Source organism: Sinocyclocheilus anshuiensis, unplaced genomic scaffold (assembly GCF_001515605.1).
Source record: "Sinocyclocheilus anshuiensis isolate Anshui unplaced genomic scaffold, SAMN03320099.WGS_v1.1 scaffold48, whole genome shotgun sequence".
NCBI lineage: Eukaryota > Metazoa > Chordata > Actinopteri > Cypriniformes > Cyprinidae > Sinocyclocheilus > Sinocyclocheilus anshuiensis.
This window is the reverse complement of record NW_015554124.1, coordinates 417,952-438,101: the sequence shown is the minus strand read 5'-3', so window position 1 is coordinate 438,101 and position 20,150 is coordinate 417,952. Positions and strand designations below refer to the sequence as shown.

Below are 20,150 nucleotides of genomic sequence, written 5' to 3'. Positions count from 1 at the left end.
TACGGGTTTCGAACAACACGAGGGTGAGTAATTAATGACAGAATTCTAATTTTTGGGTGAACTAACCCTTTAATGTTTTTACTGTCTTTACTGTCACTTTTGATCAGTTTAATGCATGAATAAAAGCATTGATTTATTAAAAAATGTACTTTTGATTTTTGATATACGCATAAATATAGAAATATAACAAATAAATAAATGAATATATTAGGGATGCATCGATACCACTTTTCCCAGTACTCGCCTGATACCGATACTTTTATTTTATATATATATATATAGGAATAAACATGGACACATTCAATTCATTATACATTCAAAGATTTTTTCAAAGACTCAGTCATTTTTCTTTTATGTTCATGGATGCTGTTGTGTAACCGTCTCAGCTATCTGTAGTAACAGCACGCATGGCTGTGAACAGTTCAGGACGAGGGCAAACAAGCACAAGCAAGAACACACACACAGACACAAACAAAAACACACAGTACACAACTCTAATCATTCACACATGAATAAACATTCATATAAATATACACACTGCACACACAGTTTTGCATATGACAAACACATGAAACAATCCATGTGCCTTCCCTTTCTCGCTCATACAAACACAAACACACACGCGGGCGCACTGAGATCACAGGGGGTCGGCGAGCCGCGATCTGTGACATCATCAGTCTGCGTCACTGCCTGAGGGCGCGACACTTCAGCCGTGAGACACAAACAGAGAGGAGATCGCCACGGAAACATCAACACACACACACACACACATGATGATAAGCTTAAATGTGTATGTGTGAGAGCACACGCACACACACATCTGACATAAACATTAACATAACCACGTGAAAAAATGCATGTTTGCAACACATAACATATGAACACAGCGCGGCCGCACTCAGACATTCAGGAACAAACTTTTTAGCGCTGTCCCACAATTTTATCAGCTTAATCGCTCAAGAGCTACATAATTTTTCTCAACAAGGAGCTGGTAACGTCATTGTTTCTAAAGGTATCAAAGCCACAGCTTCACTGTTATTTGAGAAACGCGGCAAAACGGTGGTAATTCATACATACACAGCCTCTCTCTCTCTCTCTCTCTCTCGCTCTCATAAATGAACACTTGATGAATTACACTTTTCTGAGAATAGAATATTGAAGTGGAGATCGCTAAACTGCAAGTTTACCGGTGTTTTAAGAAAGCAAGCGTGTTTATCCAAAGTGGAGAGAGAGCGCGTGCACATGGTTGCCAGGCTGACAAAGATAAGTAACACCCTTCGCAGATATTTCCGTATATTGCGCAAGTGGGAAGCTCTGTTTTGGGGATTACATCTCTTTATATCAGGCAACCCAGTTGTGTTCCGCTGCAGCTAGATTAAACCTTGTTGTAGCCTATATATTATGCTCTATTCATTATTTTTTAGAAACCTCGCACTTTTCTACTCCATTTTAAACGTTGTTCTTGTATTCAAATTAAGTGTGGTCCACTGCTGCACACATGCCACAATATCGATACAGGGCCAGCTGTATCGATACTCGTATAGTCAAATCTCTGTGACGATACATCCTCGTATCGATGTATCAAACACAGCAATATATATATATATATATATACAGAGAAAAACAGATACACGCATCTAAGAACTGCTGTATCATTCAGGAAAATGGATCAAACATTTTTTACTGTAATATTGATCTTGCGCACAGGAGCCCTAAAAAAGACTTTTATTTTCTTTATGCTAATATTCTTTTGACTCTGGGGTGAAATGTGACCCAGGCTTGTTCCTGACAGGTTTTGTGAGACTCGCCCGAGTGTGTGTGTGTGTGTGTGTTCAGGGAGGCCCCTGAGCTGAGAAAAATCAGGTCGCTATCAGACACTTCAGAGGAGGATTAGTGAAAAAAAGACGAGGAGAGAGAGGATGAGGAGGAGAAGGAGGAGGTGTTGATGGGGGGGGGCACATTTATATAACAGAAGTGCAATGAGGACAATCTGACCTCCATACATAACACACACAAACCTCTGTATTAGCCCCCTGTGTGTCATAAACACACAAATATGGAACAAATCTGGCAGCAGTTTTGCACAAGCGTGAGGGTGAGAGATTTTCCCTGTGCAGTGCATGTGTGTCTGTTCAATAACAACAGTGTCACAGATCTTCTCCCTTCCATGTTGCATTTTATACAGGCCTGTAAAGGTCTCATTTATGAATGAAGCTTAGAAATATACAAATTTTCTGTAGAAAACGCCAACTCGCTTTCACAATGTTAGGGTGTTATTTTGGTTGTTAGGATGTCCTAAGAGGTTTTAAACCTATAATCCAGCTAAAAATGAAAATGTTGTCATTATCTCCCCCTCATGTCGTGTGTACATGTGTGACTCACATGGGAAGTTGTACGTGAAACAGGCCTGCGCCGCTATGATCCACTCCACTCTCGTCTCACAGAAGATGGCGATGTTTTTCAGAGGTTTCGGTCCTAGAGCAGCCAAACCGCTGCCGAAAGCTCTCACTTCTTTATACACCTGATCATACGACATCCAGTGATACTCTCCCAAAATCACCTACAGAGAAACACAAAGGGTTTGAAACAGTTTGTTTTCTGTTAAGCTGCTCTTCAAAGAAAAGAGACCATCGCTCACCTGTTCAGAGCTTTCTATCAACTTTTTTCCTTTCATTGGATCAGACTTTACAATTTTATAGATCAACAGCTCCTCCTATTGGTTCATTATATAGTCACAATTCATGGAGAACTTACAGGAATCATTTTCTGCATTTTTGAACCATTTTATTTAAGTTTTTTTTAACTTTCACATATAACTTAAACCAAGTGTTTTTTTTAAATATACAATTATGAAAATGAAACAATTATACTGACCTTCACAATTAAAAATCTGTGTGAAGTTGCTGAATATTGGATAGTTCCTCTTCTCAAAATAGCAAGAAAAATAATTTTTATATGATATGAGAAAGATTAATATACTATGTAGAAATAATTTAACAAATGCAAAGTATTATTATTATTATTACTGAAGATAATAATATTATTATTATTACTATTTTAATACTATTACTTATAATTTTTCTCTCCTGTATATAAAATAATATATTTGTACAGTTTGCTATTACACACACACTACTGTTTTATTTTAAGCAAGTTGAATATTACATAAATATTTTATGTATTGAATAGTTCAAACGCTTTTCAAAATAGCAAATAAAATATTTTTACATGATATGAAAAAGATTAATGTACTATGTGGACATACTTTAAATTTTACAAATGTAAAGTATTATTATTATTATTACTGAGGATAGAATTATTATTTTTAACACTATTATTTTTTATATTTATTTTTATTATTATTATTATCTCTTGTATTTTACTGCTGTCTGTCACTGACTCATTGTGCACTAGATAAATAATCTTGAATCTTAACTCCCTCGACAGCCCATTTTAAGCTATATATATATATATCACTATCTGTTCAGTATTCAGAAAATTTGCAAGGATATTGTTATTTTTACATGCAAAATTTATCCAGTCATTTACATACAACAATCTTAAAGGTACAGACATAAAAGCAGTCTCTTAAATTAAAAAAAGTTGTAAAATTGTGCATTCAGGATACAAATAAAATTGTGCAGAGAAGTCAGATTTGTGTTTCAGACGTTGCTGTGGAGTATTCAAACACAGTAGAACCAGGATAGTGTAAGAATGAAGCACTCTCTGAAACAATGTTAGCACAAAATCAACACAGCAAGCAGAAACAAACACCCAGCAGTTGTCTGGGATGAATCAAGCCCTTCTCATGTTGCACAACAGCAGCAGCGGCACATGTTTGGCAGCTTTAGTTGAGTAACAGCAGCATCACAGCAGAATATTATTACTATATGAGCTGCTCCAGCGCCGGACAATAGGATTACCATCAGAACTGAGAAATCATTCACATGCTGCAGGCCAGTTTGTTACAGACCGGCTGACTTAAAGGGTCATGACATGGAAAACAAGATTTTCTCTGCCCTTTTGAGTTTGATGTATTACGTAGACTAATTCTCACAAAAATGCAAAACAAAACTCCCTTACTAGTCCACTCAGAACATTTATTAAAACTAAACTGCAAAAACAAATCATTCAAAATCACATTTATGGCATTAGCTATTTAACCGTAGGCCCAAATTTTCAATAATTTTATTATGATTAGTCCAATATTTAAATATATGTTCATTGTAATTTGTTCAATATTTCAATATATGTTTCTTATAATTTGTCCAATATTTGAATATATGTTTGTTATGACTTGTTTGATATTTAAATACACACTACCAGCCAAAAGTTTGGAATAATTAAGATTTGTTTAATGTTTTTGCAAGAATTTCCTTATGCTCACCAATGTTGCATTTATTTGGATGCCTTAAATTCACCAAAAGTGACAGTAAAGACACTTATAGTTTTTCAAAAGATTGCTAATTGATAATAATTGGGCAGCACATCAGCATATTAGGATGATTTATGAAGGATCATGTGACACTGAAGACTGTTGAAAATTCAGATTTGTATCACAGGAATAAGTTATATTTTAAAATATATTTAACTAGAAAACAGTTATTTTAAATTGTAATAATATTTCACAATATTACTGTTTTACTGTACTTTTGATCAAATAAATGCAGCCTTGGTGAGCAGTAAAAAACAGAAATAAAAAAACATAATTATTCCAAACTTTTGTCCAGTCGTGTTTATTTATTATAATATGCCCAAATTAAATTTCGTGTCTAGTTGTTTCTAAATGATTTTAGAAAGGTATTTTTGCATCTTAATTGATCAAGTTTTCAATGACTCAAACATGTTCATGAGAACTAAACTATAACTTTGGTAAAGCTTTAACTAACAATATAAGTGGACATCAGGGGAAAAGAAATGACAAAAGTGCTGCTCCTTTAACACACCTGAGAGAGTTTTGAAGGGCTTACAGGGACTTACAGAACATACGCACCTTCTTGAAGACTCTTCCATCCTCCTGAGTTTCATCTTCCTCACTCAGCAGATCTCTGGTTCCCAGGCAATCGAAGTGAGGAAAGTGGCATACGGACGATTCAAACACCCGGTCGAGTGTGCTCACCCCGGGCTGTAGGCATGTGGCCAGCACCCTCAGCGCTCCGATGTCCCGGTATGGTCCCGAAGGGTGTCCGCTCACAGAACGGGCCTTCACCCTCCGTTAGCACTCGGAGAATGACTGCGAGTCGGACGATCTCAACAACAGGTACGGCAGGTAAGAGATGAGAGAGTACAGCCAAACCACCAGCCTGAATATGATGACCACTACTGGACTCACATCCAGCTTCAGCCTCATTCTGACTCAGTGAAACAGAAAGAAACATACAAAGAGCGAGGGGATGATAAACAATGTCCCTTTCTCCAAGGTTGTCCTGCAGCTTCCTCTCCGATGGGTCAGTGAAGCCTCTTGTTCCTAAACAAGAAAAGCAAGCAGTCAATCTGATGACGTTAAACTCAAGATAACGCCAAACAGCATTAGAAAGTGGTACAAATATCAGTGTGTAACGTCTGATTCTCAGCCAAGATTTCAGAATAAATCCAAAAGTGGGTGAAAGGTGACATCAAACTAAGAATGTGCATGTGTTTTTATGAGTGCCGGTGAGCGTTTTTATCATTAATTAAAAATAAAACCATAAAACATTTCCATTCCTTAAACATACTGAAATAAAATAAAACATATATTTTTAATTTTTGCTAGTCGCCAAGTTTGCCAAAAATCACTTCTTTGTTTTTTTTTCTTCTTATTTTTGAAATGAATGTACTATATTTTAGTTTGATTATGTTTTTTGGTAGCACTTTATATTAAGGACCAATTCTCACTATATTACTAGCATGTTATTTTTTAGTACTTACTAGGCTGTTTTTAGTACTTACTTATAAAGCACATACAGTATTAATGCCTTATTCTGCATGACCATATTTTAGATCTCTTAATTCTCCAGTACCTCATACCTAAACTTAACAACTACCTTACAAACTATTACCAAGCAGCAAATTAGGAGTTTATTGTCGAAAAAGTTACAGTTAATAGTTAGTTAATATTGAGAATTGGATCTTAAAATAAAGTAGGACCTGTTTTTCATTTAATATTTTGTATTTATAGAGGATTTTATAGTACTAAATAATATTTATGGTCTTATGATCCATACTTATGATCCATTTAAGGACAAAAATTAAAGCCAAAACAAGCTGTGTTCCAAATTTGAGGTTGATATCACAAAAACTGAGCTACCAAAAAATGTTGGTAGCCATAATATTGTGTTGTGGTGTGTTTGGGGATGATGTGGGTTTGTGTCACAGGTTAGAGCTGTCCGTGGTCCTGAAGACATCCAGGTCCCTAAATTAATCCTATTCATTCTAATAATATGATTCACATATTTGAATGGCAGGTGGATCATCTATAAAGGGATAAAAGGATCAAAACATTGCATGGCTATTTTTTGCCTATATTGTGACATCACAGCCAACTATCCACAGCACTTTTTAGAACAAAGTCATGGTCATGACTACATGCACTATAACATCAGAAATATAAATTTAAAGGTGTTTTACCTCACTTTTCAATTCTGTAAGTGATTATAGTGCCATCACCATACACATTCTCAATTCCTAAAAAAAATGCAAGAAGATATAACTTATATGATCATAAAAGGTGACTGTGTGTGACATCATAGGCATTGGCAAGGCAGTAGACTAAAACAACACAGAAACAATATGAGCACTACAGTCAAAGGATCACCAGGGTTTGCAAATTCACAGTAGATAAAATATTCAGAAATCATTTCAAAGATATCATGCATACATTCACACACACAACGCCTACTGTATAAGACCTGCAGAAGCTATTCCTGCAGATGTCATTTATTATTCACACTCATCAGTTTCTGTTAGGCCAAGGAAGTTCGTCTTTTCAAGCCACAAATATCACTTACAAATATGCACTTACAATCAATTAAAAAAATTGTGCTTTATGCCATGCCATACTTGACATTAGTGGCATTATATGCCATTGGATCTTCAGCTTTATAGTGTTTTTTTTTTTTTTTGCAGTTTTCGGCACTTGTCTCTCCACTTTCCTTGTTTAGAAAGCAAGAAGAAAAAAGAAAATAATATGGGATTGGAATGAAATGAAGGCCAGTAAATGATGACAAAATCTTGATGCCCAGGACCAATTTTCAGCCCGTCTCTTTCTCAGTCTCGTTCTTTTCACGTACATCACCCCACCCGTCTTTTTCCAAGCACTGAGTGAGTCACAGCTGTCTTATCAGTGGAAATAAAGCCAGAGTTATTCAACCTAAGTCTGAATGCTCTTAACTAACAAGGAAACATAAGGCAGCATATAAGAGCATTGCACAACAGCATAAGCTGAACGCTGTGGGTCTGAAACAATGTGTTCGGTATTTATGATGATAAATCTGCCATTCATTAGGGGGAATGTGGAGAGAGGCGAGATTTACTTCCTCTTTCCAATGAAAGAATCTTTGTTTGACACTCATATAGGATAGAAGAAGGCGTTGAGTGAGAGAAACAGAGAGAGAGAAAGAGAGTGTTGCCATTATGTCATGTTCTGTAAGTAACACTGAGCATGTGTCTGCTTTACTGTGCGTCTTTGTGCCCTATATGAGCATCTGTGGCTGTGTGTTTTCTGCAGTCAGTGTCTTACAGTGAGCGGGTGAAGACATTTTATTTTGCATAAAGAAAATAAAGCCCAATCCTGACAGAACACAATATTTGTTAACATTTTTTTTAATCACTGTAAAGAGAATTAAACATTGAATTTCAATGAAAGATGCATTGAGCATAATAATAACCGATTTGTTGAAATTAACATGGTTCTTAGTGGTAGTAGTGTTCAAATGATGTCACACTTTTTTTGTGAATTCTTAAAGGAATTTTTCACGCAAAAATAAATCTTGGCTGAAAATGTACTCACCCTCAGGCCATCCAAGACATAGATAAGTTTGTTTCTTCATCAGATGTGAAGAAATGTAGCATTACATCACTTGTTCACCAATGGATCCTCTGCAGTGAATGGGTGCCGTCAGAATGAGAGTCCAACAGCTGATTAAAACATCACAATAATCCACAAGTAATCCAAACCAATCAAGTCCATCAGTTAACATCTTGTGAAGCCAAAGGCTGCATGTTTGTAAGAAACAAATCCATCATTAAACATTTTTAACTTGCTTCTGGCTAAAATATAGCTAAATACAGTATATCCATTATACTACTTCCTCCAGTGAAAATGTAACCTGGTCTGAATCGGGAAAGAAATATGCACAGATCAAGCACTGTTTAAGAGGACAATTGAAGATTGTCATAAGAAATTGTCACAATGAATTGTCATTGTAAGATTTTTTTTTTTTAGGATTACTGATAAACTAATGTAGTTTGATTTGTATTAGTTATTTATTTTAGTTTGAGTTACAGTTGTAGTAATGTTGTCATTTTATTAGTTTTTTATTATGTCTATATAGGTTTTTTTTATTAAGTTTTAGTTTTATTTAATTTGAGTTATTTCAGTACTTCAACATACAAAATGGAAATGAAATAATATATATATGAATATGATATATATATATATATATATATATATACTGTAAATAATAGATATAACTTTTTATTTCTTGGCAGTTTGATCAAGTAATGAGTCAAGAAAGATGTTATAATTGCAGTGGATATTACTTTCAGTGCATTTGTCACATTGAAATGAAAGGTGAAGTCAAGTGCATTGCATTATGGGATACAGTATTCCACACAGTGGCTGAATTCGGAATAGCACACTTTCATACGACACTATTTTTCCCATATGGTCTATCTACTATGCATATGTTCCTTCTTTGCTTACAGAAAATTAATACACGAATTTCACAATTTGAGTTGAATTACTGAAATAAATGAACTTTTCCACGACATTCTAATTTATTGAGATGCACCTGTATATGTATATGTATGTGTGTGGCTATACATATGTAGTTGTTTTTTGGTGTTTGGCTTAGTGTTATGTTAGAATCATTATTATACTCATACCTTTTGTTCTTTTAATATTTTGAATTGTTTTTAGCTTTATTTTTGTTGTTTTCATTTAAATGTTTAGTTTTGAAATGTTGTTGTATGCATTTGTCATTTTTATTTAATTTCTTTTCTTTTCTTAAATGTGTATACAGTATATATAGTATTTATAGAGTTTTAGCTTTAATTACTAATTACTTTTTCTTATTTGTAAGTCACTTTGGATAAAAGCGTCTGCTAAATGACTAAAAGTAAAAGTAAAAAGTAAAGACTGGAAGAAGTGATATTATGGATTATGGACACTTTCACTAGAAGTGATGGTTTAAACTTTAAAGTTAAAATGCCTTCAAGATGGATTTGTTTCTTACAAACATGCAGCTTTTTGCTTACTAGAGTGGTGTGGATTACTTGTGGATTATTGTGATGTTTTAATCAGCTGTTTGGACTCTCATTCTGACGGCACCCATTCACTGCAGAGGATCCATTGGTGAGCAAGTGATGGAATGCTACATTTCTCCAAATCTTTTCAGATGAAGAAACAAACTAATCTACGTCTCAACTGGCCTGAGTAAATATTCAGCAGCAAATTTTCATTATTGGGTGAACTGTTCCTTTAAGTGAATAAAATTAAGTGTCATTCTTTATGCAAAATATTTCTTCCTTTAGATTCTGATATGAGCAAGACATTTTTCATGTCATTCACTCATCATGCAACCCCTAGTTTATGCCATTACACAAACACAATCATAAGTTGAGCGATTGAGAACTTACTGACATGGTTGTTATAGCAACGGTTCATTCATTAAAACATTAGAGCTGGAAGTGTCAGCAAATCATCTGCGTAGGCTGGGAGGACGTGCATGAAAATGAGAGCGAACGAAAGAAGAAACTTGCAGAGATCGGACCAAACACCATGTCATGGATTCAAACACTGAAAACTAAAATATGTAAGCTCAACCGCTAAGAATGCAGTAAAGCTTAAAGGGTTAGTTCACCCAAAAATTAAAATTACCCCATGATTTACTCACCCTCAAGCCATCTGTCAGGGATTCATCACAGTCACTTCAGTCACCATCCAGGATAATTACCCGATCACAGTCACCTGAGTTCTGATCACCCGCACCGTCTGTCACCAACCAAGCCACACTACAAATACACACACAGCACAGTCACTCACTGTCCGGTCTACCGTTTACTCCTACGAACCGCTCTGGACTCTCTTTGCCAAATTCTCCTAGAACGAATTACCTGCTGTTCCTCCCGCGATCCTCCAACGACTCCTTGGAAACTGTTCCACGATCTCCAACGTAACCGGCATCCGATCCTCACCATCAGAACTCAGATAAGCACCCTGGAACCATTCACTGTGTTGACACTCACCTGCCTTTAACTCACCTATTCCAGTCATCCCCTTACCCAGTCAATAAACCATCCTGATTTGCACTTACCTGTTGTGTCTGGCCTTGCTTTGTGACACCATCCTAGGTGTATATGACATTATTCTTTCAGACGAATACAATCAGTTATATTTAAAAAACATCCTGGCTCTTCCAAGCTTTATAATGGGAGTGGATGGTAGCCCAAAATTTGAAGTCCAAAAAAATTCAACCAATCCATTATAAAAGAAGTCCACACGGCTCCGGGGGGTTAATAAAAGCCTCCTGAAGCGAAGCGATGCGTTTGTGTAAAAAAAAAAAAAATCCATATTTACAACTTTATAAACCTTAATCTCTAGCTTCCGCTAACTGTCATACACGCATTCACGAGAGAGGTTAATGTGTTTCTTATATTTATTGTTTTTAAACAGGTCTATAAAGGATTGTAGTACTGTGTAAAAAAAGAATCACAATGCTGAAAAAGCATTTTAAGTAACAATGTCTGGATTTGAAATCAAAATAATAGATAAATGTTGTGTTTGGCGTAAACAGCCATGGATCAGTAGTGGACTCCTGTGTGAAAGCACAATGAGTTTGTGCTGCTTCTGCACCGCTTAAGTATCACACATGGACTGCATACACACTGCAAACGGAGTATGTGTGAACCTGGTGTAAAAGGCGACCTCACATACAGCTCACGAAATCAGGCTTGCATTGTGTGTAAGCTATTGTGTAACAATTGCATGATTGTCAAAACAAAAATGCAGTGCATGATCAAACATTTAGGTGAGATAAATATAATATATATTTTTGAAAAATTTCTAAAAAATGCCCCCCTCCACCCCTCAAATTTAAAAAATCCCCTCTCACAAGAGTCACCTAAGAGGGGAACTCATTTTCAAAAATGAAATTCAGGCCCTGAATAAATGTCTAAAAATCTTGATTAGATCATCACTATAAATAATTCTACATGATAAAAAGAAGACTTTAAAAATATCGGTATAGGTGATCGTATCGGCAGATACTGCTTTCTGTGATCGGCCTCAAAAAACCTGATCAGAGCACCCCTAGTAATTTTCATTTTTGGGTGAACTAACCCTTTAAGAAACTCAATAGGCTTGTTAATGCAAAGGCAGAATGATGTAAGCTTGGTGTTTACAGACACTAAAATACCTGCCACAGCTCGATCTCATGACCTCTTCCTCTCCCACCCAGATGTCCAACAGGACACATCCTGCACAAAAGCGCCTCTGTGTGCCATTCCTAATCATAATTTGATTCCTTATTACAGCAGTTTCCCAGACTCCCTCACTCTCACTAAGGAATGAGAGGTAAACAGCTTCTCTCAAGTGTCTCTTAAAGATATTCCCTCTTTGAGGACATTACAGAGATCATCATTGTGTTTAGTAAAACTTTAAAAGCAATCTACAAAATTAAAAATCATTGAAGGTCATTGAAGCCTGGTCTAATAGATTTTTTCCGTCTTGATCAGAATTGAATAACGTTACTGTCCGTCATTAAAAGGGGTCATATGATGTGATTTCAATTTTTCCTTTCTCTTTGGAGTGTTACAAGCTCTTGGTGCATAAAGAAGATCTGTAAAGTTGCAAAGACTAAAGTCTCAAATCCAAAGAGATATTCTTTATAAAAGTTAAGAGTCAGCCACGCCTACCTAAAACGGCTCGTTCTAACATGCCCCCACATATCTACCTCACTATGTGGGAAGATTTGCATAACGCCGTCCAAATGTTCACGCAAAGAAAGAAGGCGTAACTTTGATTCTCGCTGTAGTATTGTTGCCGCAGCCGCCGCCATGTCATGAATGCGCTACTTTGTTTGGTCTTCCAAAAATGGACACGACTAGAAATCAGTGGTTAAGTTGTATTTACAACACTGTTCCAGAACACTTCAACCCAAATTCGTCGGCGCGATGCAATGCATAAAAAGACAGTATAAGTCATTATAATCCGAAATTATGTCCCCACTGGATGGAACAAATGCCTAGTTTATAATGGGTTTTAATGTTTTTGTCTCATCCCGGCCGGACAGGGTATCACAATATGTTAAGGGGCGTAACATTTCCGTCACACGCTTGAGGTATTCGGCCAATCACAACGCTCTGGATAGCTGGCCAATCAGAGCACACCTCGCTTTTCAGACCGATGAGCTTTGTAAAAATCGACGTGTTTCAGAAAGGCGGGGCATAGAGGAGAAACAATAATGTACTGTATGTGGAAAATAATGTGTTTTTTTAACCTTAAACCGCATAAACACATTTCATTACACCAAATACACAAAATAATGTTCTTTTTAGCAACATCATATTACCCCTTTAAATGAGTCTGGAACCCCACAAAGCAAACTGAAAAGGTTTTTAAAATGATGTATTTTTCCATTTTAAGTACTTCAAACATTCAAACATTTCAGAATTTGCAAAAGTACGTTATTAGAGCGCGAAAATAAATCGCGTTTACTTGAGTTCCATAATTATTTATCATTAGGTTTAATACACATAAGAAATATATCGGCAAAACATTTTTGGGTCCGTTTTAAACCTCTTTAAGAAAATTAACAGTTAGCTAACTGTGCTAGAAGGTTGAAGAGAAGACCCTCAACCGTTTGCGCCACAAAAATTGCTGACAGAATTTCATTTGAACATCGACCGCTTTTAAAGTCATAAAACACACACACACACACACTAACCTCAGTTCGTTTCCGACTTCTTCTTTCTCGTCTTCTTTGAGGTTTTATGGCGGTTGGATTTCGTTACCGACGACAGAAACTGCTACGTTTAAACGCGGCTCACCTGCAGTCACGCTGACTGAACACCGTTAACACGGCGCGCGCCTCTAGAGCGGGTTTGTAGCGGTTCGTCGCGCGAGCTGTGATTGGACTCTCCGCGGTGGCGCGTGCCGGGGTCCGATGCGTGATGTCACGGTGCCAGTGGTTCGGGGTCACTCCCGGTCGGTTCGTAGTGGTGCTCCATGTGCAAGATTATGACGCCATAGTGAGGTTTCAGTTCTTCACTCGAGCGCGCGCCCAAAGCCGCCTTTACGCATCGCCAAAACTTTTAACTTGCATAATTCCAAGAATTTGTATGGATTTTAGTGGATCCATTTTGCGGATTAGATGTAAACGAACAAAAAGCATGTTCATGTTTACAAACTCTGCAGTTTTACCTCTTAATTTCAGAATAAGGCTACAGATTAGGGCCAAAGAAAGTGTCCTGTAGAGTATATGGCTCAGATGGGCCTTTGCTCCAAAGAAAATTAAATTTCAATCATACACTTTTTCTTTTTTATTCAAAGCAACGGGCTTTAGAACGAAGGCAGTAAAAGTTAATGCTGTATACAAAGAACGTGTAGAGAGTACTTAGGTAACTTAATTTTCTTTTTCTTTTTTTAAAAGAGAATAGTGAAATTAAAAAAGACCAAGGAGGGCAGTTAAGATGTGGTTCATTTTAATATTGCAATTCAAGGTGCCATTTTTTAGATAAAACCCTCCTAGAATAGTTTTAATGGTGAACGTCAGCGAGTGTATCAATTTTTATGATTTTTGATGAATAAGGAAAGCTCACTGTAATTACAAACTGTCAGTGTTGAACATAATGATACCTTGATAATCGAACTACAACAACTTACCAACTTATCACCAAGACACAGCTCTCTGAATTTGACTTTTAGATGGACATTTTACTGTACTTTTTTTCTAGCTTCTATTTGCATGATTGGTGCAAATGAACAGTCATAGGCCTACAGCATTCTCTACATACAGAGATCAAATACTTTTTTGATGCATCGCGTGTGTGTTAATAAAAACCACTCAAGGACAGGAAATGTTTAAAATAAATAAACTATATTCAATAAGGTCTGCTTGAGCTCTAACAGCTACATTATTTTTTCTTCTTGACACAGTACACATCATGCCACGTTCTTCAAAACAAATCTCATCCGCCTTTAGTTTTGTCTTGACTTTTTATGCTACTCCCATAAAAAATGAACAAAAACGTTAAATGTTACTTTCTAGTCAATTATTACAGTATTTTATATATATTAATGTCACATCATTTTGGACATTGTCAGTCATTATTAAAAAGCAGAAGAGAATGATCACAGATAGAAGTGCACAAAAACGAGGCAGGGAGCAAGACAGACAACATACAAAACTGTGAGGACAACAAGACAGAGATTCATAACATGGAAAGTAGTAACTCTTTTTCACATTTGTCTAGGCAGATGTAACAAACTGTTTGTCAATAGGTTATCTTTCCCACTTCCAATTCTATTCTAAAATATTTCTATAACATATCTAATGAATTGGGTGAAAAAATACCTATAAGTAAAATAAAAAAAATGCAAAATAAGAAACGAAAGATGGGATATAAATGTAAACTTTGACATTGATAACAGCTCATGCATACAAACAGGTACTTCATGCATTTTGTACATTAGAGGCACATGTACAACTTCAAATTTACAGTAATGAACACAGTCCAACCGCTGGTGGACATCAAAAATGCAACATCATCACCAGAACACATGAAGACGTGTGTTGGAAAAAGCCAAGATGGCCTTTTACTCAATGAACATGCCCTTCACACAGTCAACAGACGAGACAGTCACAACTACAATGTATTTCACTCTGTTACCATGAGTTAACTTCCTTAAATGTAAATAAATTAATAAATAGAAATAGCCTTTGGCCCAGTGCACAAGAAACTGTTAGAAAGATAGATAGATAGATAGATAGATAGATAGATAGATGTGAGGATGCAGCATATGAATTCGCTGCATTAATAAACACTACAAATGGAGTCTGAATTATCATACAACATACGGTGATTTCTTGCAACCCAAGTAAACCTACTGAGAATATCTAAACATCTTGGAAATAGTTATCAAAAACTATTACATCAATAACTACTGAGGTTCCTATCAATTTGAGTACACTTGGAAATAGAAAAATCACCTACTGGAAATGTCACAAAGTCGTATTCCAAAAAGTTTTACAAAGCTTTCGACATTAACAGAGTCGTAAAAAGAGTAAACGTCTGACATTCAGGGCAATGGGTGATTTCTACAGATTCTCCAGACTTGATGCCACAGAAACATAAGATCAGTGATGATAAAACTAAATATTAACTTTCAGAAAATCTCTATGACTCTTCTTGCCATTTGTCAGATTTATTGCACTTTCTCTTTGTAGTGTTAAGAAGAAAAAGCCTACATGCACTAAAGAAAACCTCGAAGCAAGCGACGGGGTCGGGATAGGCACCAAGTATCACTGAAGGGTTTACTGCAATGCCGGTTGCTCAGGGTAGGTTCGCATATTGCACACTTTGTCTCAATCAATTTGGTTTCTGTTGTACTCAGAGAAAACAAACACACTAACGTAACACAATACAGATACAATTATGAAATGTTATTAGTTAAATATTAAATAATCAATAAGTCTCTTAAGGCAATAATTGGGAACAAAACAGATTTAGGATTCTGCTAATCTAGGATTGACCCCATCCTTCAGGGCTTCAGATATCAAATATGAAAATCTCTGTTAAAGACAAGAAACATTTTCCCCAATTTTCTACTGATGTGTTTTCTACCTAGCGATTAACAGTCTGTTTGAGCCAGTTTATGTTGATGCTGATGTTGAGCATGTATAAAACAAGGTTCCATGCTTTATCATTAGCATCTATGTCAGAGAGCATAGTTCTCTCTACCGAACTGTAAACAAAGGCGTGAACATTGTTCAATGTGAAAAATATGTGAGGCAAAGCATGAGAAAATACAGATCAATGGTGCCATTTTTTTTTTACCACAAGACATTCTTGAAAAGAAGACATCTTGATCTGCTCTTAAATAAATTAAATGTTGTTAATTAAAGGAACAGTTCACCCAAAATGTTGAATTTGCTGAATGTTTACTAAGGCCATCTAATATGTGAGTTTGCTTGTTCATGAGAACAGATTTGGAGTAATGTAGCATCACATCACTTGCTCACCAATGAACCCTCTGCAGTGAATGGGTGCCGTCAGAATGAGAGTCCAAACAGCTGATAAAAACATCAGAATAATCCACAAGTAATCCACACCACTTCAGTCCATCAGTTAACATCTTGTGAACTGAAAAGCTGAGTGTTTGTAAGAAACAAATCCATTGTTTTCATCATTGCTTAACTGATGGGACTGGAGTGGTGTGGATTATTGTGATGTTTTTATCAGCAGTTTGGACTCTCATTCTGACGGCACCCATTCACTGCAGAGGATCCATTGGTGAGCAGGTGATGGAATGCTACATTTCTCCAAATCTGATGTAGAAACAACCTCATCTACATCTTGGATGGCCTGAGGGTGAGCACATTTTCAGAAAATTTTCATTTTTTGGTGAACAATTCCTTTAAGTACTGATCTCTCACCAAAATATTATAAAAGAGATCTGACATAGGCAGCCATCATTGTTGTCCCTTTTAGTAACAAACACTGTAAACTTCAAATTCATGCATGTCTTCAGTCAAAGCATGCCATTATAGATCTGCCAATATGTACGCCATCATGCATTTCGATTGACTAGACCACAGACAAAAGTCCAGCCCTGAAGTATAGCAGGAGAACACAGTACACACACCTTTACACAAACATCTACGGACCGGACAGATGAGCTGATGACATAAAAATGCTTGGAATCCCCTAAACGTACATATACACACAATCCTGAGTGCTCTACGAGTAAACAACATTTGATTGTGAATCTGTCAGGGACCAATCAGCTTTCAGCTCCACACATAATGAGTGGACTAACCAGCTAATGAGTTTATAAAGAACCAATCACTGCGCAGCTCTTAACTGTTCTAGATCAAGACGCCCCAGACAGGTTTACACAATGCAGAGAGAAACTGTACAGTGACATTTTGACTTTAGCGTTTCGTTATGAGAACTTGTACAGTCATTGGATGCATCGAATGAATGTGAACACGCTTCAGTTTTTGCACCGTAGTAAAGTTGACACCCAAATCATTTGCTCTTCTAATAAACTTGTATTAAGAGTTACTTTGACGGTACCCATTCAGCCACTGCAAGCATCGACGGAGATGTCTTTTATTCCTAGCATACTCTGAACACTACTATGTTTTGCGTACATCCCAGTGGCTTGACCGTTGGAGATATGGAGATGACGGCGAGTGTTTTGCGGTGGAATTTTTACATTGACACTTTTAAAAGAGGAGCTCCATTGTCTCTACTAGCGAAAGTGCAGAATGAATGTGTCGACTGAAGATTCAAATCCTTATGATGTCCAGTGTTCCATTTTAGAAGATCCCATTCATTGTGAAAAAGATGTTTTGTTCGTTGAATTAGAGGGACTGTTGAGGTGTAGAATAGGTATTCATGTAAAAATAAATGTAAGTATCTGGATTCAGTGTGACTCAGGTGAACACTCAATTGTTAAAAAATAAAGCCATTTCTGGTCAAAATGACCCGATCAGAGGATGAAGGTTAATCTAGCGGAATATTGAGTCTCTGATAACATTTCTAATAGATAACGTTCTAATTCCATCTTCAAATAATCTTCTGTCCATGAGCTACTGCTGCTTTCTTCTAGTCTTAAAGGGATATTTCACCCAAAAAAGAAAATTCTGTCATCATTTACTCACCCTCCAGTTGTTCCAAACCTAATCAATTACTTTCTTTTGTTGAACACAAAGGAAAATATTTTGAAGCATGCTGGGAAACGAACATTTGCTGGTAGCTAATGACTTCCATAGTATGGAAACAAATACTATTGCATACTATGGAAGTCAATGGCTACCAACAACTGTTTGGTTACCAACATACTGTACTTCAAAATATCATACAGGTTTGGAGCAACTTGAGGTTGAGTAAATGATGACACATTTCATTTGGGTGAACTATCCCTTTAAGCCAGACTATTTTTGCCACTATTTTGCTGTGATCCTAAATGATTTTTTTTTATTGTAGGGCACAATTGTGTCTGAAAAAGGGAGACTATGAGAAAGTATAGACATCAGCGGTAGATTTACGTACCAACAAAGCTGATAAACTGGCCAATATTTCATATTTTCAAAATAATATTTTGAGTATAATGTAATATAATCCTTTTTTATATTATTTTGTATTAGATGTTTACATTTAGTATAACTATTAACCATAAATAGCATTAAAATGCAATATATTTTTGTCATTTCAGGGCACAATTGAAAGTCTTGGATTGCTTGGTGTGTCATGTACACTGATAAATTGTCTTCATTTGACATATTTATGGACAATATTTTTGCGAAACAAATATTTCATTATTTAGCATTCCCTTCACATTACTATTAACTTTGAGTTTGCTCAGTTCCGACATCAAGCAGGTGAAAAATTGGCCACATTAGCGAAACGACTTGCTTGGGTTTATATGGAACCATTTCGAAGTTAGGTGCAGTCACACTAGACTGCATTATTATTTATTAAAATAAGAAGCCCTAGAACATGACATCATATCCTGCTGTGCATATTCATTGCTGGGTCTAATGTAATTTTACATGCTTGACGTCTATGTGACACAACTTTCAGACCGTCTTGCTTTTACTCAAGAACTCTGCAGTCATATTGTACAAGCAACAATCATAAATGATTGCTTTAGTACAGAATGATGCACATCGCAAGCGAAACTGCTGATCAGTCAAGCAGCCCGATTGCTGGTGCATTTTCATTACAGTTCTGAAGACACCTTTTATCTTTACTCTGAGTTATTGGGCCCTTGAACCATAAAAAGACCTGTTATGTGACAACAGCTGCAAAAGGCATCAGTTCTGCCTATGAGCTTGAGAGACGACAAGATAGAAGTGTGACTATTTTACAGCATCACTCCCTCTTTATAGTACATCGCGCTCATCTTTGCCCTCTTTTGCTACATGCTTTGCTTCCTTTTTCATAAACTCCTCATCTTTCATCTCTCTCCAGCATCATCCATCTCTTTTTCTCTTTCACCTCGGATTCTCTTCTAGGTCTCATCGAAGCTGAATGATTTGCATTAGTGCATTCAGCGATTCATAAGTGTTTTGTAAGTGTGTGTGCAAACTTGTGTTGATGTATGTAGTTTATCAAGCCTGTTTGTAGCTATAAGTGTGTGTCGTAACAAGCATTTGCTCCCCATTTCTCCTTTACGGGGCCGTTCAGAAGCCCTTGATATGGCAGTAGGCCTCAAGGCTGGAGAAGAGGATGTAGAGGAACCACAGACCCAGAAAGAAGAGTGTAGTGAGCAGGCGCGGGACCCGAGGGCCGCCCAGCTCTCCGCCGATAGACGGCCGGCGGCGGAACAGCAGCACCCCCATGCAGATGAAGGCAAAAATAGTGAAGAGGGTGACGGAGAAGGCCATCGAGCCGGGATCCACGTGAAAGCGCTTGCCCTGGATGGCCCAGTACACCGCCGCCACGGACCAGGCCACACCAATGCCCAGAAACACGTTGACCGCGTTGCTGCCTGTGACGTTTCCCACGGAGGCGTCTGCGTACTGATCCTGAGTAGCGGCGACTTTACTGGCAAATGTGTCTGAAAGAGAGAGAGCATGAGAAAATATAGACATTGGTGGTAGACGTTTATATCGACAAAGCTGATAGAATGGCCAATATTTCATATTTTCAAATGATCAAAATCAGTCAGTAACTTTTACAAGAATTTCTGGATCGAATCGAATCTAATTGAATGTAAT

General features: G+C 36.8%; 1 protein-coding gene and 1 pseudogene across 4 annotated transcripts in view; both read right to left on the bottom strand.

The window, feature by feature from the left end:
- Positions 1-13,283, bottom strand: part of LOC107670056 (long-chain-fatty-acid--CoA ligase 3-like) — a 30,051-nt pseudogene extending 16,768 nt beyond the window's left edge.
- Positions 13,284-18,626: 5,343 nt separating this feature from the next.
- Positions 18,627-20,150, bottom strand: part of LOC107670115 (sodium/calcium exchanger 2-like) — a 110,130-nt gene continuing 108,606 nt past the window's right edge. For all 4 annotated transcript variants that reach the window (XM_016462609.1, XM_016462611.1, XM_016462610.1 and 1 more), the window contains one exon: positions 18,627-19,990. In XM_016462609.1, coding sequence (XP_016318095.1) covers positions 19,614-19,990 — 377 coding nt within the window. In that variant the 3' untranslated portion in view covers positions 18,627-19,613. The remainder of the gene's footprint in view (positions 19,991-20,150) is intronic.